At 46.8% G+C, this 19889-nt stretch overlaps 1 protein-coding gene across 2 annotated transcripts in view; it reads left to right on the forward strand.

The window, feature by feature from the left end:
• The first annotated feature begins 6202 nt into the window (after positions 1 to 6202).
• KIZ (kizuna centrosomal protein) overlaps positions 6203 to 19889 on the forward strand; it is a 99275-nt gene continuing 85588 nt past the window's right edge. For both annotated transcript variants that reach the window (XM_077814157.1, XM_077814160.1), the window contains exon 1: positions 6203 to 6358. In XM_077814157.1, the coding sequence (XP_077670283.1) occupies positions 6255 to 6358 (104 nt within the window). In that variant the 5' untranslated portion in view covers positions 6203 to 6254. The remainder of the gene's footprint in view (positions 6359 to 19889) is intronic.

The following is a 19889-nucleotide window of genomic DNA, read 5'->3' on the forward strand; positions in this document are numbered from 1 at the left end:
ATTGTGTGTGGTGCATTTATTACAACACCTGTATGCACGCTACAGATAACTTCTAGTGAAATGCCTGTTACACTAGAAATGAAAGTACTGGACCTAATTTTCTGGGGCAAAGTTAATGGGAGTTACAATGATGAAAATATCAGACAGTATATTGTTAGAAAGTGGAGTCAGTTTTGTCAAATATATACAGAGGGGTCCAAAAAAGAAGAAAAAACAGTAAGAGTAGGGATGGTGTAAGGTATGCCAAAATTGGGAATTAGTACATCGAAAAGAATAGCCGATTATGTAGCTGTCATGACAGTCCAACTAGTAGCAATAATGCTCGCATTAAATTGGATCTGGGATGCATTTCCAGCATCTTTTATTTTTTTTTCAGATTCAATCTCAGGCTTTTTGGCAATAAAAAAGAGTGTTTCAGTATGTTGAAGTGATTTGATCAATGAAATTATGTTTCTAATCACAGAGTTAATACAGAGGGATACATGTAGCACTAACCTGGATCCCAGCACATTTTGGGACAACAGGGAACAAAATGACGGACAAAGCTGCTAAAGACATTGTAAGAAATGGATGGATTGACATAGAAATACTCTTGAGTTAACACGAATTCAAAAGCCTAGTACCAAAAAATCTAAAAGAGGAATGGCAAAAAAATTAGAATTAGTGAAAAAAGAGGAAGAAGATTTTTTGAATTGCGCCCGAGAGTTGAGGATAATGATGTACTTCAGGGCCTGGATAGCACTAATGAAGTTCTTTTGTTCAGAATACTAACGGGCCATTGTGGCTTAAACAAAAGTCTTTTTCAAATAAATAGACACAAAGATGAACTACGTGTACACTATAAGGTGGAAGAAACAATTGATCACCTTTTATGCATAGGTAAGGGCTTTGATAAAGAAAGGGAAAAGCTTTCTGAGGAATTCAAATGTCTTAAGGTAACAAAAGTTACATTGTTATTTAGTAAAAACATTGGGGAAAAGGAGTATTCTTAAAAAGGTGTTGTATTACTTGAAAGATACAAGGCAGTGCAAGAGACTATAAACCACTAAGTACTGAGGAATTATAATTGGTGGCAGCTATAGACTATTCAGTCTAGTCTGCTTTGCCATAAAAAAAGAGAAAACAGCAAAAAGCAGGTCAGTTCCTGGCTGGGACCAGAGGAGTGAGTAAGAGTGCTTCTCTCTGGCCTGGAGATAGAGAAGAACCTTAGGACACTGCCCATGAGATAAGGCTAAAGATAAAATGGTTCCAGTAGGAAGAGGCCCAGCGAAATAGCAGTGACAGATTGAAGTAAGGAGTAAGTGGTTGCTGAGAATAGGGTTCCTGGGTTGGAACCTGGAGTAGTGTGTAGGTCTGGGTGCCCCTACTGGCCACAGGAGAAGTGCCATAAACCCCAAAATAGGACCTTTTTTGGGAGCCCGAACAAAGGGATGGATTTAAAGGGTCCAGAGCGGGGCTGAAGACTCTACCAAAGGCAAAGAGACTTTTATTTGCTGGACTCAATACCCCAAAGGGGTTAATTTGGACTTTAACTCGGCCAGAGGGCCAAGTCACTGAAGACCTGCCAAAGTTGGCTGGCAACCTGCAGGGGGGCACGAGGGGCAAGAAAAGGACTGCAGTTTCACCGCCGGCTGCTAGGTGGCACTCAAGAGGTGAGTGCCCCATCATGGTGTGCTCAACCTGCAGACAGTATCTCATGGATGCCATTTTGAAATAACACTCTTTCTTTAATGTTTACTTTATACAGGATCAAAATTGGGATAATATTTATTCTGATTTTGGTGTTAGCAGACAGGAATGGAAAAAGAGATCTTATTTATTATTGCTCAACACAAGCTGAACTATGGAGCTGCAGCAGCACCCCTATTTATTTTTAATTTACCTTCCACCCCAGGATTTAGCAGGAGATCAGAGTGAAACTGATGAGGGTTTTCTTGGCTTCAGTCTGTTGCTCCTCCCAGTGTGGCTGGGGGAAGTGCTTTTATGGTTAGGAGTTGCGGAACTTTTCAATGTAGCCTGCACAGTGTGTAGTGTCAACAAATTCAGGCATTCAAAACTCACGAGTCAGGCCTCCCAAAACCATGAGATTGGCTTAAAAATCATGAGATTTAAAAATAATACATTTTGACCTCTTTATTTGCCTTCTAGGTTTTGAACCTTTAGGGTACTCTAGCTAGAATCACATTTTCAACTTTTTCAGCATAACCAGGAGAGCTAGACATTTACTTAAAAAAAATAAAATAAAATGGATGCTGAGATTGTCACAAAATCATTTGACTCCAGCTGCTGGCGCTTTAAGAAAAACATAACATACAGCAAGACTTGTGAGGAAAACTGTGTGTTGGAAACACTGATGCGGGAGAGGGCAGATATGATTCTGGACCCACTGAAGTCAATGACAAAATTCCCATAGATTTCCATGGTGCAGGAGCAGACCAGACATTACAACACTTATTTCTTGATTTTAAGCAGCCTGATATATTCTGAGCATGGTTCAATTATTTTCCCTATAGGTGTTGGAGGAAACATCAGGGATTGATAGACCTGAGTTTTATAAAGTCTGGATCCAGATCCAGCTTTCAAACCTCCCAAATTTCAGGCATGTTCAGGTCCAGGGTTTTGTTCAGAATATGGTAGAAATAGGGATCAGTTGCAAAACTGCCTTTCTGGTTGTCAGTAGGTATGAAATCATCCTGCAACAGAGGCCTGAATAGCATTTATGTGCTTTCAATAGAAAGAAAATAGAACAGCAGGGCTTTTCTTTTAATCACACTTTGTGTGAATTCAATAATAAAAGGCTCCCAAATCTGCAAATCCTTTGCATATGTGTCTTATTGAGTGTGTAAGCTTTTCCATGAGCTAAAACCTCCCATATCTTTATGAGAGCCATTTATTTATAGTGGATATGTAAGGGCTAAGCCAGGCAGCAGCTATGGTTATTCAAGTGATGAAAGTTAATTTAGAGGCTGTTAAGTACTACTGCAGGTATCCAGTAATGCCTTTTACTTTAAATTTAAAATTTGTTATCCAAATTTGAAACTAAGAAGTATTGAGATTCACTAGGAGTAGCACTACAGAACACTAAAAACTGACAGAAGTATCCTGAACTGCAGAAGTGGTCAGTTACTGTAGGAACTGGGCTACTCAATCTGCTGTTTTTGAGTCACATGCGGTTCTTTAGAGCCTGGAATGTGGCTCTCTTCACAAGTTCAAGTGATGCCCTGACTGCCATGTGGTTATCGCCCTTGGGGCAGGGTCAAGGAAACCTGAAGCAAAATACACACACACACACACACACACACTCTCTATCTGTGTTTCAGAGTAACAGCCGTGTTAGTCTGTATTCGCAAAAAGAAAAGGAGTACTTGTGGCACCTTAGAGACTAACCAATTTATTTGAGCATGAGCTTTCGTGAGCTACAGCTCACTTCATCGGATGCATCCAATGAAGTGAGCTGTAGCTCACGAAAGCTCATGCTCAAATAAATTGGTTAGTCTCTAAGGTGCCACAAGTCCTCCTTTTCTATCTGTGTTGTATGGGTAATCAACTAATGGAAGTAAATACTGATGCTTTAGTGTGTTAGCTTTAGGACAGTTATTCTAATGGAGGGTGATTGTGACTAATGCCATTAATCATTTTATTATCAATGTGTACTGATCACTTTTCTGTTCTAAATACATTTAAACCTTTTGGAGCTGTCTGCACCTCCTCTCAGTGTAGCATTTCTTCTGTTAAAGGTTTGAGTACCACTGGTTTAGAGGCTAACCTTTTTTTTTTACCATAGTATTTGAGCACCCCCCAACTACTTATGAAATTATTCTCACAACATCTTGGGACTGTATTTTCCACATTTTACAAATGGGGAAAATGAGTCACAAAAAGAAAAAGAAACTTGCCCATGGGTACACAAGAAGCCAGGAATACTGAACCCAGTTCTTTTGAGTCCCAGTACAGATCCTTAACTGTAAGGGAGAATCAATCCCCTCTAATCACACTATCAGAGGCTTGTTCACTGCACATCTACCAATGTGATATATGCCATCATGTGCCAGCAATGCCCCTCTGCCATGTACATTGGCCAAACCGGACAGTCTCTATGTAAAAGAATAAATGGACACAAATCAGACGTCAAGAATTATAACATTCAAAAACCAGTCAGAGAACGCTTCAATCTCGCTGGTCACTCGCTTACAGACCTAAAAGTCGCAATTCTTCAATAAAAAAACTTCAAAAACAGACTCCAACGAAAGACTGTTGAATTGGAATTAATTTGCAAACTGGATACCATTAAATTAGGCTTGAATAAAGACTGGGAGTGGATGTGTCATTACACAAAGTAAAACTATTTCCCCATGTTTAGTTTTCCCCCCTACTGTTCCTCACACATTCTTGTCAACTACTGGAAATGGCCCACTTTGATTATCACTACAAAAGGTTTTTTTTCTCTCCTGATGGTAATAGCTCACCTTACCTGATCGCTCGTTACAGTGTGCATGGTAACACCCATTGTTTCATGTTCTCTGTGTATATAAAATCCCCCTACTGTATTTTCCACTGCATGCATCCGATGAAGTGAGCTGTAGCTCACGAAAGCTTATGCTCAAATAAATGTGTTAGTCTCTAAGGTGCCACAAGTCCTCCTTTTCTTTTTGCGGATACAGACTTACAAGGCTGCTACTCTGAAACCTCTTCTCTAATAGTTGATTTGAAGCTGGATCTTTCAGACGTTTACTCCCAGGAGTAGGCCCCATGACTTCAGCAGAATTACTGCTGTATTTAAAGATTACTCAGGTGAGTAGCAGGACTAGGCCTCTCCCGGTCAGCTCTATTAGTGAGCTGTTGACCACCACCTCTGTTCTGCCAGCAATGCCAATGTAAGAGGAGGAATCGTGCCGCTATTGTGAGGAACTTTCCTAGCTTATATACTACCCCATTGAAATGGGCTAGCGAAAGGATCTGAGTCCTTACTCCCACTTCCTTTACCCAGAGGCCTGCCTGACTTCGAGGATTCCCCTTCCACTCTCCTGTGTGGCAGAATCCTCATAACCCCAACAAGAATGGGCCCAGGATTCCTGGGGGGCTCGACCCTCAGTCTTGTCGTGGTCACTTAGGGCAGGGGCTAGGGTGTCCCACTCTGGGGTGCTCTCTCTGCACTAGATGCTTCCCTGACTCACTGATCATTTCATACAGTTCAAAGCAAATACAATTTATTAAACAGCAAACAAGTACAAAAAATAAGGAAAAAATGGGAAAGGTTAAAGGAAAACACATAACCCTGTTTTGTGGCATGGGGACATGATAAACAGTGTCTCTGGAATGTAAGGGAAGTTCAGTATGTTTCATGGAACGGTACAGGCCACATGCATTGTAATCCAATCCAATCGATTCACAGTTGTGGGGAGCAAGAGGCAGCTGCAGGCAGGAGCTAGAGGCAAAACATTGAATGAACAGCTGCAGCAAAATGCCTGGCTTATATGGCATCATGCAAAAAACAAGCCAAAAACTGTGAGCAAAGAATCACAGTCCACAGGGCATGGACTGGGGTGACTGGGGCAAGCCACCTCCTTGGCGCTCTGCTACCAAGCTGTCTGCAGACTCAGGCAAACGTTACTACCTCGGTCATACTCCGGTCATGTTTTCAAGCTTATTTCCCCCCTCAGCAAGAGGGTTAAAACCGTATATATATTTTTTTTAGAGGGAAACTGAGATTCTGGGGCCCAATCCTATGGCACAGATTCATGCCACAAAACAAGCAGGGCCCTTTGGGAAGAGCCATAAGGACACAGCGAGGGGCAACAAAGCTGGGGTGGGGGGCATAGTTGAGGGTCATCGCCTTCTCCTCTTCGGGCCCCTGGGGGCAGCTGTGAGAAGCCAGAGGCCAGGGAGGGCACTGGCCAGCTCCCAGGGGCCAGGTGACTAAGGGCCCCATCTCAAGGCCTGTCCATGGCCTTTCTGGGGGACCTGTCCCCCCCTCACCCCGGGGCCAGCAGCAAGGAGCGCAGGGGGCGGGGCTTATGGACAAGCGAGGGGCGGGGCCTGCGCTGCACAGCCTGCGGTGCGGTCCACGGGCTGGGGGGGAGGAAGAGAGAACGAGACCCCGCCCCCTCCCAGGCTGCCGCCAACGGGGGGCGGGGCCTGGGCCGCCCTCGGGACTGAGAGCGAGGCTCCTCTGCCTGCCCAGCTCTTCCGGGGTCCGCTCGGCCGCGCTGCATGCTGGGAGCCGTCGCTTAGGACACCGGTGTAAACAGGGCGGCATGTGCGGGGCGCCCGGGCCTGGCGCCGCGGGGGGATCCCGGCGCCCTCAGCCCGGCGGCTACTGCGCGATCCTGGGCAGCCTCCAGCTGCGGCTCCGGGACAGGTGAGGAGCCGGGGTCGGCCCCGCCTGCTCCGGGCCCCCGGGGGAGCCGAGCCCGTCCGTGCCCCGAAGTTCCCTTGGCCACCGGTCCCGTGTTCACTTTCCTGTCTGCCCCCTGGCATCCCAGTCGGGTCTGTCCGTCTTTCTCCGTCTGTCCGCGGTCTCGCCGTCTCCTCTGCCCGTCCTGCTTTCCTGCCCCCCGCCCCTTGTCTGTCTGTCCTTCCCCGGGCCCCGCTGCCCGTCCTGCTTTCCTGCCCCCCGCCCCTTGTCTGTCTGTCCTTCCCCGGGTCCCTCTGCCTGTCCTGCTTTCCTATTCCCCCCCCCCCGCTTGTCTGTCTGTCCTTCCCCGGGTCCCTCTGCCTGTCCTGCTTTCCTGTCTCCCCCCTCCCCCTTGCCTGTCTGTCCTTCCCCGGGCCCCGCTGCCCGTCCTGCTTTCCTGTCCCCCCCCCTTGTCTGTCTGTCCTTCCCCGGGCCCCTCTGCCCGTCCTGCTTTCCTGTCCCCCCCCCTTGTCTGTCTGTCCTTCCCCGGGCCCCTCTGCCCGTCCTGCTTTCCTGTCCCCCCCTTGTCTGTCTGTCCTTCCCCGGGCCCCTCTGCCCGTCCTGCTTTCCTGCCTCCCGCCCCTTGTCTGTCTGTCCTTCCCCGGGCCCCTCTGCCCGTCCTGCTTTCCTGTCCCCCCCTTGTCTGTCTGTCCTTCCCCGGGCCCCGCTACCCGTCCTGCTTTCCTGCCCCGCCCCTTGTCTGTCTGTACTTCCCCGGGCCCCGCTACCCGTCCTGCTTTCCTGTCCCCCCCTTGTCTGTCTGTCCTTCCCCGAGCCCCTCTGCCCGTCCTGCTTTCCTGCCTCCCGCCCCTTGTCTGTCTGTCCTTCCCCGGGCCCCTCTGCCCGTCCTGCTTTCCTGTCCCCCCCTTGTCTGTCTGTCCTTCCCCGAGCCCCTCTGCCCGTCCTGCTTTCCTGTCCCCCCCCCCCCCGCTTGTCTGTCTGTCCTTCCCCGGGCCCCTCTGCCCGTCCTGCTTTCCTGCCCCCTCCCCCCCGCTTGTCTGTCTGTCCTTCCTCGGGCCCCTCTCTGCCCGTCCTGCTTTCCTGTCCCCCCTCAACCCCCCCGCTTGTCTGTCTGTCCTTCCTCGGGCCCCTCTCTGCCCGTCCTGCTTTCCTGCCCCCCCCTTTGTCTGTCTGTCCTTCCCTGGGCCCCTCTCTGCCCGTCCTGCTTTCCTGTTCCCCCCCCCCCCCGGCTTGTCTGTCTGTCCTTCCCCGGGCCCCTCTGCCCATCCTGCTTTCCTGCCCGCCCCTTGTCTGTCTGTCCTTCCCCGGGCCCCTCTGCCCGTCCTGCTTTCCTGTCCCCCCTCCACCCCCCCCGCTTGTCTGTCTGTCCTTTCCCGGGCCCCTCTCTGCTTGTCCTGCTTTCCTGCCCCCCCCACCCCTTGTCTGTCTGTCCTTCCCCGGGCCCCTCTGCCTGTCCTGCTTTCCTGCCCGCCCCTTGTCTGTCTGTCCTTCCCCGGGCCCCTCTGCCCGTCCTGCTTTCCTGTCCCCCCTCTACCGCCCCGCTTGTCTGTCTGTCCTTCCCCGGGCCCCTCTCTGCTTGTCCTGCGTTCCTGCCCCCCCACCCCTTGTCTGTCTGTCCTTCCCCGGGCCCCTCTCTGCTTGTCCTGCTTTCCTGCCCCCCCACCCCTTGTCTGTCTGTCCTTCCCCGGGCCCCTCTGCCCGTCCTGCTTTCCTGTCCCCCCTCTACCCCCCCGCTTGTCTGTCTGTCCTTCCCCGGGCCCCTCTCTGCTTGTCCTGCGTTCCTGCCCCCCCACCCCTTGTCTGTCTGTCCTTCCCCGGGCCCCTCTCTGCTTGTCCTGCTTTCCTGCCCCCCCACCCCTTGTCTGTCTGTCCTTCCCCGGGCCCCTCTGCCCGTCCTGCTTTCCTGTCCCCCCCCCGCTTGTCTGTCTGTCTCCTTCCCTGGGCCCCTCTGCCCGTCCTGCTTTCCTGCCCGCCCCTTGTCTGTCTGTCCTTCCCCGGGCCCCTCCGCTTTCCTGTCCCCCCTCCACCCCCCCGCTTGTCTGTCTGTCCTTCCCCGGGCCCCTCTCTGCTTGTCCTGCTTTCCTGCCCCCCCACCCCTTGTCTGTCTGTCCTTCCCCGGGCCCCTCTGCCCGTCCTGCTTTCCTGTCCCCCCCCCCCCCCGCTTGTCTGTCTGTCCTTCCCCGGGCCCCTCTGCCCGTCCTGCTTTCCTGTCCCCCCCGCCTCGCTTGTCTGTCTGTCCTTCCCCGGGCCCCTCTGCCCGTCCTGCTTTCCTGTCTCGCCCCCCCCCCCCCGCTTGTCTGTCTGTCCTTCCCCGGGCCCCTCTGCCCGTCCTGCTTTCCTGTCCCCCCCCCCAACCCCCCCGCTTGTCTGTCTGTCCTTCCTCGGGCCCCTCTCTGCCCGTCCTGCTTTCCTGTCCCCCCCCCCCGCTTGTCTGTCTGTCCTTTCCCCGGGCCCCTCTCTGCTTGTCCTGCTTTCCTGCCCCCCCACCCCTTGTCTGTCTGTCCTTCCCCGGGCCCCTCTCTGCCCGTCCCGCTTTCCTGCCCCCCCCATCTGTCTGTCCTTCCCCGGGCCCCTTTCTCTGCCCCTCCTGCTTTCCTGCCCCCCTTTTCTGTCTGTCATAGATCATAGAATCTCAGGGTTGGAAGGGACCTCAGGAGGTCATCTAGTCCAACCCCCTGCTCAAAGCAGGACCAATCCCCAATTTTTGCCGCATATCCCTAAATGGCCCCCTCAAGGATTGAACTCACAACCCTGGGTTTAGCAGGCCAATGCTCAAACCACTGAGTTATCCCTCCCCTCTATCCTTCCCCAGGCCCCTCTCTGCCCGTCCTGCTTTCCTGCTCTCCCCCTTATCTGTCTGTCTGTCCTTCCCCGGGCCCCTCTCTGCCTGTCCTGCTTTCCTTGCCCCCCTCCCCCGCCCCCGTCGGTCGGTCGGTCTGTCCTTTCTCAGCCCCATTCTCTGCCCGTCCTACTTTCCTGGGCGCGCCCCCCCCCTTGTCTGTCTGTCTGTCCTTCCCCAAGCCCCTTCTCTGCCTGTCCCGCTTTCCTGGGCTCCCCTTGTCTGTCTGTCCTTTCCCAGGTTCCTTGTCTGTCTGTTCCTCTGTCCCTATCAATTGCACATCTTTGCTCTTCTGTCTGACCCCCCCTGCCCAGCTTCCCTCTCTGACTGTCCCTCCCAGCACACCCTGTTTGCTTCCTCACTTCCAGTCTCTATTTGTCAGTCTGCCCCACACACTATTGTAGACCTCTAGCTCCTCCTATCCATCGGACTTCCCTTCTCCTACACTCCCCCACCCCCACCCCAAAGCTGGCCCAAATAAATAGGAAGTCTAGGGAAAGGAAATAAACAACACAGAGACTAAATTGATCATAACCAAGCCACTGCTGTAAAGCCACTTAATGTTATCTTAATACTGTCCTGAAGTTATGTCTTTTTGTAACCAAGAACTGGTTATTTGTGGAGGATGCAGAATTGGGACTGAGAGTTTAGGAGGGTGGTGTCTTTGGCCCCGGCAGCTTGTTCTGCCCTTCGGTAGCGTGGAGCCTCACAGAAGTTAGTTGGATACTGCATAGACACCAAGCAAGTTTTCGAGCCAGGACCTAAGCAGAGATCTCTGAGTTAGTGAGAGCCTAAAAAAAAGTCTGATGGCTACTGCACTAAGTAATGTTCCTGCATTTGGTAAACCCTGGCACAGTGGCACCATGTTTGTTGCACACGCAGCAAGAGAGCATCTAAATGCATCTAAATTAAAATGTCCTCATTTGAAAAATTTGGCGGGGGGAAAAAAGCCATTAAACCACTTCTATTATTAGGAGTGTTTAAAACTTTGTTTTTTAAACAGAACTACATTTTGGCCTAAGTCGCTTTAAATGCCTCAAAGGATGATACTTCTGCCACTTCCTTTTGTTTTATTATTTTATGTCAGGCAGTTATATTTTGCAGTCGAGTGTGAAGTACGTATACAGATTGTTAAACTTCTTAAGTTAATTATTTAGCTTCTTTAACACACCACTTTTGTGATGTGTAGGCTGGTATTGTGAATAACATCTATAACAGCTGCTGATCTGTTGCTGATATTCTGAGCTTTTCAAGTGACGCAGATGGCATTTTGACTTGGCCCTATTTTCAAAATGGTACACTACTTTTAAACAAACAAAAATGGAAACCAACAGTTTGAGGACACACATGTTTAAAGGGCCATATATATGCACGCTTCTCTAACAGAAGTTGTTATAATTACAGCCTAAATTAAAAAAAGACTAGTGATTTTATATGCCCTCGGTTTTTGGGTCACAGCATAACACACTTTAAAGGGCATGATTTTCAGAAAGTGCTGAAAATCAGGATTCTTTAAGGTATTTCTGGTTGAGGCACCCCAAATAATTAGTCACTTTTAAAAAGTTTGGCCTTTAGTAATAGCTCAAGCTGTGTGAAATGAATTGGTAGTCTCAGTTACCTACTGGACAAGTGTCTGCATTGCAGAAAACACCACTACAATTGACACTAATTACCAAGTGGTTTAGGTAGTTTGAAAAAAGAGATCATGGAGGCTGAACAAAAAAAGTCCCTTGGGGGCACAGAGTCACACTGATGGAGCACTGTTGGGAAGTTTGTATTGCTGCTGTGGTTCCCGACCTTTTTAGTAAGGCAATCCACCAACTGCATTTTTGTCTTTTTTATGACCCACTGTGATGCTCTGTACCTCAGGGGAACACCCAGCACCCCCATGTTCATCCTTGTCAAATGATTGTGTGATATCTACTGCAAAGTTTGTCATGTTGGGTGTTTTCAGAACGCTCGTTGTTATAGTGATGTTATAGTAGTTGTTGTTACAGTAATGTAATAGGTTGTAATTTCATGTATATAGTTATGAGGCTGAAAATGTATCTTCATGGCTTAAAATAAGCCCAGGAAAAAGCTCTCTAAGAGCAGAGGGGCAGTTCACACCTCATGTATGGGATAAACCCAGCCCAGCCTCATGGGAACAAAGGATCTGTTGGACTCTCGAGTGAGTCACCCCCCTTCCTTTGGTCAGTTTGGGACTGTGATGAGGTAATGCTCACCTGACTCTGAAGGAGGGGCAAAGCCAAGAGGAAAGAAAGAACTTAATAAAAGGGAGAGACGTTTGCCATGCTCTTCTTTTCTCTCCCACCTCCATCTACAGACATCACCACTAAGTGACTGATGCGCTGATCAAAGGGGAGCGCCTGGCTGAAGGGCAGGCAACCAGCCAGCCTGTGGTGAGAGGCATCTAAGTTTGTAAGGACACTGAAAGCGTTAAGATTAGCTTAGAATGTGTTTTGCTTTTATTTCATTTGACCAAATCAGACTTGTTATGCTTTGACTTATAATCACTTAATAAATCTGTTTGTTTATTCTACCGGAAGCCCTGTGTTTGGTTTGAAGAGTGTCAGAGACTCCCCTTGGGATAACAAACCTGGTACATATCAATTTCTTTGTTAAATTGACAAACTCATATAAATTTGCAGCATCCAGTGGGCATAACTTGACACTGCAAGACGGAGGTTTCTAGGGTTGTGTCTGGGACCGGAGATATTGGCTAATGTCATTCATTTGTACAATCCAAAGAGCAGCTTACATGCCAGAGGCTGTGCAAGAACAGCCCAGGAGTGGGGGTTCTCAAAGCAGAGCCAGGTAAGGCTGGCTCCCAGAGTCAAGGATTGGAGTGACCTAGCAGATTACCAATCCAGATAATACCAGGGGAAGGTCACACCCACGATTAAATATATGCACTGTCTGCCCCAGCACCTCAACCCTAATTCTGACCCAGTGTGTAGGGAGGCTGGGCCTAACTGTATTTCCAAAGGAACTAGGGCCAGATTTTTAAAGGCATTCAAGTGCCTAAAAATGCAGATAGGTTTCTACTGGGATTGTCAAAAGTACCTATCTGCATCTTTAGGAGCCTAAATACCTCACTCAAGTTTGGCCCAGCTGCCCATCCGTCATGACAGAGGAATGGCTGGGCCAAACCTGAGTGGTGCTGCGACCCCATGCACCAGGTTACAAAGCTTGGATGGGGAGCCTTTAAAAATCTGACTCCTAGTGTAGAAGAACCTTTTAAGGCTGTCCAATTGAGTATATTTTTAAGCACAGTGTAGATGTTCATGAAAGCAGGATAGTGAGACTGGATATAATAAGTTGCTTCAATTAGAAAGCGTTTCTGGATTTAAAAAATCCACCTGTCCAAGATCTTGGTGGTAATGCAAAAACTAAGTGACAGTATTTACTTGTAGCTAGCATATCATGGCCTTAGAAAAATACTGTTAACAACTTTACATTTTTCACATCTATTGTTTCTAGTACAATATTGATATAAAGATTAAAAGCCATGGACTGAGTACTTGGCCTAGTGCCTTCCTCTTAGCATCACTCTGGAGGGGAAAAGAGGGATGGAAAGCTGGCTTAAAGCCAGGTGGTGATTCCTCTTGCATAGGGGAAACGCCAGGTGGCATAAATCTGGGAGAGCTGGCTCTATGCCATCTGCTTCTTACATTCTCTCTCTGACCCCATGCCTGTTACAGAGAATATGGCTGGAAAATGTTGTGCTGGTGATCCTGTGCCATTGAAACCACCCAGCCTTAAGATGCTGTCACCAGCTGCTGTAATTTAAAGCAACTTTAAGTGACCTCCTCCCCAGGATCAGGAACAGAGAGGTGGCATAATGTCACTTCTGTCTCCACTCCAGGTCCTGAGCCAAGTATATCTTGGCCAGACTCAGGATATGTCTGAACAGCTCTATCTAGTTTTGTTTTAACAAGATGTCTAAAAAGAGTAATATCCAGTGGGCCTTCTCCAGTTGGAACATACTCCTTCCCTCCCTTTCTCCCCATTTCTAAAGGAAATTAAATTCGCATGTTTGTTTACTTTTGTGTTTGCACTAGTATTGTCAATTATATTAATACCAGTGCTGCAAAGGCTTCTGTAACGTTACCTTTATTGTAGGTCCGATGTGAACGCTGGCCATTTCAACATTTTGTAGTGATTAAGTGGCACTTTAAAAAAATGTGTAGAATCTGAGGATTTTTCTCACTAGATTAAGGCTAAAAATTTCAAAAGCACCCCAGTAATTTAAGAACCTAAGGCCCTTTTGAAAATTTTACCCTGTATCTATAAGTTCAAGGAATATTAATATTGCACTAAATCTCCTGGCAGCTTTGCATCATCCTGTAGTGGCCTACATTCTTCCCTTAAGTGATTGGTTATGTTCAAACATAATATTGGGACAATATTAAGAAGATATGCGCATAAAAGGGATCTGCTACTTGGTTATATTTTTCCCCTCCCATCTTATTTTTGCTGAAGAAGAAAGGAGTTCCAAGTGACTTCTCTTCTCCTCCTTTAAATCCGTCCTCAAATCTCACTCTTTTTGTGAGACATTTCAAGAATAAGCCACTAAGGCTTGTACATACAATAAAAATCCACCAATTGCATGAAGATTCCTCCCCCTTCTCCCCTCCTTCCCAGGTGTACGAGAGTGTACGTTATTGTTGAATGTATGAGATTACATTTTGGACTGTATTGTATGGTCTTCATTCTCCTAGGCCACGCACCTTGTATAGTAATGTCAACCTGTGATTACTTGATATAAAATGTTACCATTTGGGTAAACCACTGGGCACAGGTGTTAATTGCTACACTAGGTGCAAGGCAGTGGAGATTCAAGCCCTTGGTGTCTAAGACAGTGAGCTCATTGGAGGATGGACTGTCTTCTGTATTACGTACAGATCTGAGCATGTTGTGATTACTCAATACTTAAATAATTGTGCATGACTGTTGGTGAGAATCGGAATCTTCTTATATAAGAGGTGTGAAAATCAAGTAAATAACTTGTATAGCTAAGTGCTGTACTAAGCATATGGGAAAATATTTAATTGTCCTCTACAACAAGATTTCAAAACTATAGACCTACTAATTATCTTTACATTTTAACAGATATTTGCATGCACCATGCATACACAATTTTGGAGAACAGGCTTTGATATAGCTGTCACAGTTCACCCATGCAGTCAGAAGAACAGTTTGCTAAAGGAGATTTTGACAATAACAACTTTCCTGGAATTGAGAAGTAAAATAGTCACACTGTCCCAGCAATTCATTGCCTCTCTCAAGTCTCAGCTGCGCTCTCTGAGAGTGTTAACTTTCATAGTTCTGAAGAAACCATACGTTTCATCTTGAAATTTAATCAATCTCTTGCCTTATATAAGGTTTTTGTGCCTTATTTTAGAGGAGTATGAGGAGATTGCAAATTTAAGGCATCAGGAAATATTAGTTTTTCAGCTGGAGCTCAGTGCAACCTTGTGTCATCCACTTTAATGCTCCCTGAACTGGCTCCCCCAAGCAGCCCTACACTAGTAAGCTTGGGTGCTACTTTGGTTGTGAAACACTGATTAGTCTATATCAGGATGGCAGAATAGGCAATTGTAAAACAAATTGATCTGTTATACGTCTGTGGCACTCATTACTGTTGTATGTGAGCACCTCACAATTTTCTAGGTACTTGTCCTTGCAACACTGTATGAGATAGGGGAAGTACTGTTATCCCTGTTCTATGGATGGGGACTTGAGGCAGAGAGCTTAAGGGCTTGTCTATTTGCAAACTTTTTTGCAGCAAGCAGGGGTGTAAATCTACCTCAGACTAGCCTGCCACACACTGTGTCCATGTGAACCCTGTTGCTGCATGCTAAAAGCTCCCTAGTGTTCTTTGATTTGCTCCCATTTCAAAATGGGGTATGTCAAAGTGCATCTGGGAACTTTTTAGTTTGTGACAGCAGCATCCACATGGACACTTACTGTGTGGCAAGCTAGGGTGGGGTAGATTTACCCCCTAGCTTGCCGTGAACTAAGTGTTTGTCTAGACAAGCCTTAAGTGATTTGTCCAAGATCACACAGGAAGTTTGTGGCAGAACGGGGAGTTGAGTCTGGGTCTCCTAAGTCTCAGATTTGCACCCTAACCACTTGATCATTCTTCCTCTCTAGAACCTGAAGATTCTGTGTGCTTGAAAATGATTCCCTTAGACTCACTGGTAGAATGCTCAGGAGTGCTAGTCTTGCCTATTAAACAAAATGTTTTACATTATTGTGAAGAGCCAGTGTTACATGCTGCAAAACTGTGCGAGCCAAAGGGAAGCCTCAGGCTGACTGACTTGGTCTTTTACGTGAAAATAAAGGTATCCACAGTGTGGCGTGGCTTAGAAAAAGACATAGTAAGTATTTTGTTTGATACCATCTGCATTTAAAAAAAACAAACAAACTAGGCAAGGGCTAAAGCGACTATCTCCAACTGATATGAAGGGAATCCGCTTTGCACATAGTTTATTAGGCAAAGTTACATTTCAGGCTACTCTAGGCCTTTACACTAACCATTTAGAATTTCCCAGATGACGATACTCCAGACATTGACTGTCTGATCCCTAACACTTTAAGCATTTTTGTTTGATAGAACTCCAAGAAGATCCCACTTTCAGTAAAACCCTTGTTAAATCAAAACACCTGACATACAAGCCAGTTATAGGGATGGTGGGGAGCCCAAGTGGGACCAAGGAAAATGAACATCCTCAAAAACCAAACTAAGCAATATATTTCCTGTTGACATTTTATCTGTTGTATCAGAGAGTGGGAAATGGTATTGTAGCTTAAACCATCAGGCTGGGATCAGATGTTCGTGACTGAATCAGGAGCCAATCAATGTGCTGTGGCAGTCAAAAAAACTAACAGTGTTAGCAACTGTTAGGAAGGGGAGAGATAAGACAGAAAATATCATAATGCCCCTACAGAAATCCACTGGCTGGCCACACCTTGAATATTGCATGCAGTTCTAGTTGTCCTGTCTCAAACAGATATGTTAGAATTGGAAAAAGTACAGAAGAGGGCAGCAAAAATGATTAGGGGTATGGAACAGCTTCAATTGGAGGAGAGATTAAAAAGATGGGGACTGCTCATTTTAGAAGAATGAGGACTAAGGGGGAGGGGGATAAGATAGAGGTCTGTAAAATCATATATGGTGTGGAGAAAGTGAATAAGAAAGCATTAATTACCCCTTCACATAACACAAGAATCAGGGGTCACCCAAGGAAATTAATAGGCTGCAGGTTTAAAACAAACAAAAGGAAGTACGTGGCATGTGCTGGTACCTGGCCTGTGCTGGCATCTGGCCTGCCAGCATCACACAAGGCCCTAGGTCTCAACTGAACGCTGAGAAATGCCTAGCTGGAAACCAGTCTGGCTCACCTGTGTGTTAGTATTGTTAATATAGGTGTTTGCGTTTGGTGTTTAGACTTAATGAATCACTTGTATGATGTTGCATTTGTTAATCTCATTTATAACGTCAGTGCCCCTTGTTATAAGGTGGTAGTAAGTGTTTGCATTGTAACCCTCTGTAGTTGTGTAAGTCATCAAACAGGAAAGAGGCATTAATTAATGTAAAATGCTGGGTTCCTACAGTAGGTGCTAGGTCCTGTCCATCAAGAAGACCCATTGAAATCAAATGAACCATTGTGGAACATCAAAGGGCAAAGACTTTAATTGCATTCATCCTCCACCCATGAAGAGGAGAGGTGTGCATGAAGTCATCCCATTGGCTTGAACTCTGGGAGGAAGAGAATAAAAATCCCTAACAAGAAGAAACTGTATTTCTATACTGCTTGGACTTTGGGAGGGCAAGATTTCTAAGCATAAGCAAGGGATTCCCCAGGTGTTTAGCCCGGGTTAGCCCTAAAGGGCATATAGAGCTTGTATGTTACAGCAGCTTCTACCAACTTTTGGAACCTTAGACTGTAACTCATTTGTTGCTGTATGTTTACCTGCTTTAACCTTGTAAATAACTGTCCTATTTCTTTTTCTTTCTTAATAAATCTTGAGAGAGTTTATTATACAGACACTCCCTGGGTTACGCAAACCCGACTTAAAATCTGCACTTACGGAAAAAGTTCTGTAAGCTAGAAATAGGAGTGGTGTGGGTTTTTTTGCATAATGGTCGGAGATACGTTTCTGACTTATGCAAAATTTGAGTTACGCAAGGCATTCGGAACTTTTGCGTTAGTTGGGGAGCGTCTGTAGTATTGGCCACAAGTGTTGTTTTTGATGTGGGATCTGAGGTGCAATTGACCTGGGATAAGTGACTGGGAGTAACCTGAATATTGTGATTTTTAGTGTAAGGGATCACAAAAGCAGGCTTATCTGGGTGGGAAGGTAGATTGGAGTGCCTAAAGAGACTGTCTGTAACTCCTTGCTAAGGCTGGTATAGTGCCTCAGGAGTTTACACTTGGTGATTAGCTGATGAAATCTAAGTATAGAATTCACAACCAGTTTGGGACTTGTGCTTGGCTTCTTAACAGTCTGTCCTGAGGTTGGTACTCTGGGTATTGAGGCACTGCAGACAGCATGACAGCATGTTCATACAATGCACAGTCAAGCTCTATATGCCCTTTAGGGCTAACCTGGGCTAAACACCTGGGGAATCCCTTGCTTATGCTTAGAAATCTTGCCCTCCCAAAGTCCAAGCAGTATAGAAATACAGTTTCTTCTTGTTAGGGATTTTTATTCTCTTCCTCCCAGAATTCAAGCCAATGGGACGACTTCATGCACACCTCTCCTCTTCATGGGTGGAGGATGAATGCAACTAAAGACTTTGCCCTTTGATGTTCCACAATGGTTCATTTGATTTCAATGGGTCTTCTTGATGGGCAGGACCTAGCACCTTTTTGTTGCCAGGGGATGTTGTGAAGGCCAAAAGTATAACTGGGTTAAAAAAAGAATTAGGTAAATTCATGGAGGATGAGTCCATCAATGGCTATTAGCCAAGGTGCTCAGGGATGCAACCCCGTGCTCGAAGTGTCCCATAATCTCTGACTGCCAAAAACTGGGATTGGATGAAAGGGGATGGATTATTTAATAATTTCCCTGTTCTGTTCCTTCCCTCTGAAGCATCTGGCACTGGTCACTGTCAAAAGACAGGATATTGGGCCAGATGGGCCATTGGTCTGCCCCAGTGTGTTCACACACAGCAGCTGGAGGAGGACATTCGCACTGTATAGCTTTTAGCCTTGTGGTTAGAACATTTGCCTGGGATGTGAGAGACCTAGGTTCAATTTCCCCCCCTCTCTGCCGGAGGGGGGAAAAAGGATTTGAACAGGGGTTGCTCCCTTTGGTGGTGAGTGTTCTAACCACCAAGCTATGAGATACTTGGGTGTGGGGCTCTGTCCATCTCTTCTCTTGAAGCTGTTGTACTGTAGTTGAATAATGAAAGAGTGATTGGAGGAGAGGGACTAGACTTGGGGTTTTACACCTCCCAGGTGGATACCCTAACAACCGACTACAGAGTCGTGTTCACACTCATCCCATAGCTCAGTCGTTAGAAAGTGCACCTGAGACGTAGGGTTTGCACAGTGATCTTCCTTCTTCTCCTTCTGGTTGAGAAGTTGGGAGTCAAACCTGGATCTTCCATATCCCAGATGAGTGCTCTGACTACTGGACTAAATGCTATAGCATGGGCTCCTCTTCCCCTGGATTGTGAATGGGACCTGATCCGCTAAGCAGCCTCTAAGCATGCCTACTGAATTGGGCCCTGCATGTGTCTTGCTTAGTTGAACACTGTTGTTCACCTATCTTTTCCTGCTTTGTGATTTGCTCTGGGGTTTAGGCTGGAGATAGGCATCCCCACTCCTAGAAGGAGGCAGCAGTGTGCATGCTCAGAGGCAGAAACTTAGGTGCTGAGTGTATTTAGGTGCCTACAGGGCTCAGTAAGAATTTTGTGGATCTCAGTGAAGACTGGGACTTAGGTGCCAAAACCTGAGACTTAGGGACCTAAATCTGGGGTTTAGGGAACCTAAGTACATATGTGGATCAAACCTTAAGACCAGTCATCTTCAGACATTGGTGGAGGCAAACTTGTAAGATGGATGCCTTGTTCCTGTGGTTTACTTGTGGTTCCTTGTTCCTGCAGCTGTCTCCGATGCTTGGTGTACAAGAAGACCCAGAAGGACAAGGCTAAGTTTACGTTAATATGGACTCCAATCTTCTTGGTTTCCTAAGATCAGTGTGGAAACCTGAGAACTTTTGCTAATCATCAAGCTTGTACAGCAAACATCTTTGATATATTGAGACAGCCCAAGGCTGAACTTGTCAATCTTGAACACGACAGCAGAAATCAGGAGTGCAATTATTTGCAACAATTTGTAGACTTGATATTCAAAGCCAGAAAAGATTTTGAGGTTGCATAAGATAATTTGGAGTACTTTCTTTGTTAGATGCAGGATTAGTAATATAAATCCACTGCAAACCTCTACATCTACTATATTAGACTTTTTACTCATGCAGTGTAGTTGTAGCCAAGTTGGTCCCAGGATATTCGAGAGACCAGGTGGGTGAGGTAATACGTTTTATTGGGCCAACTTCTGTTGGTGAAAGAGACAAGCTTTTGAGATTACACAGAGCTCTTTTTTTCAGGTCTGGGAAAGGTACTCAGGGTGTTACAGCAAAATACAAGGTGGAACAAATTGTTAAGCATAAGGAGTG

This window comes from Eretmochelys imbricata, chromosome 3, assembly GCF_965152235.1.
Source record: "Eretmochelys imbricata isolate rEreImb1 chromosome 3, rEreImb1.hap1, whole genome shotgun sequence".
Lineage (NCBI taxonomy): Eukaryota > Metazoa > Chordata > Testudines > Cheloniidae > Eretmochelys > Eretmochelys imbricata.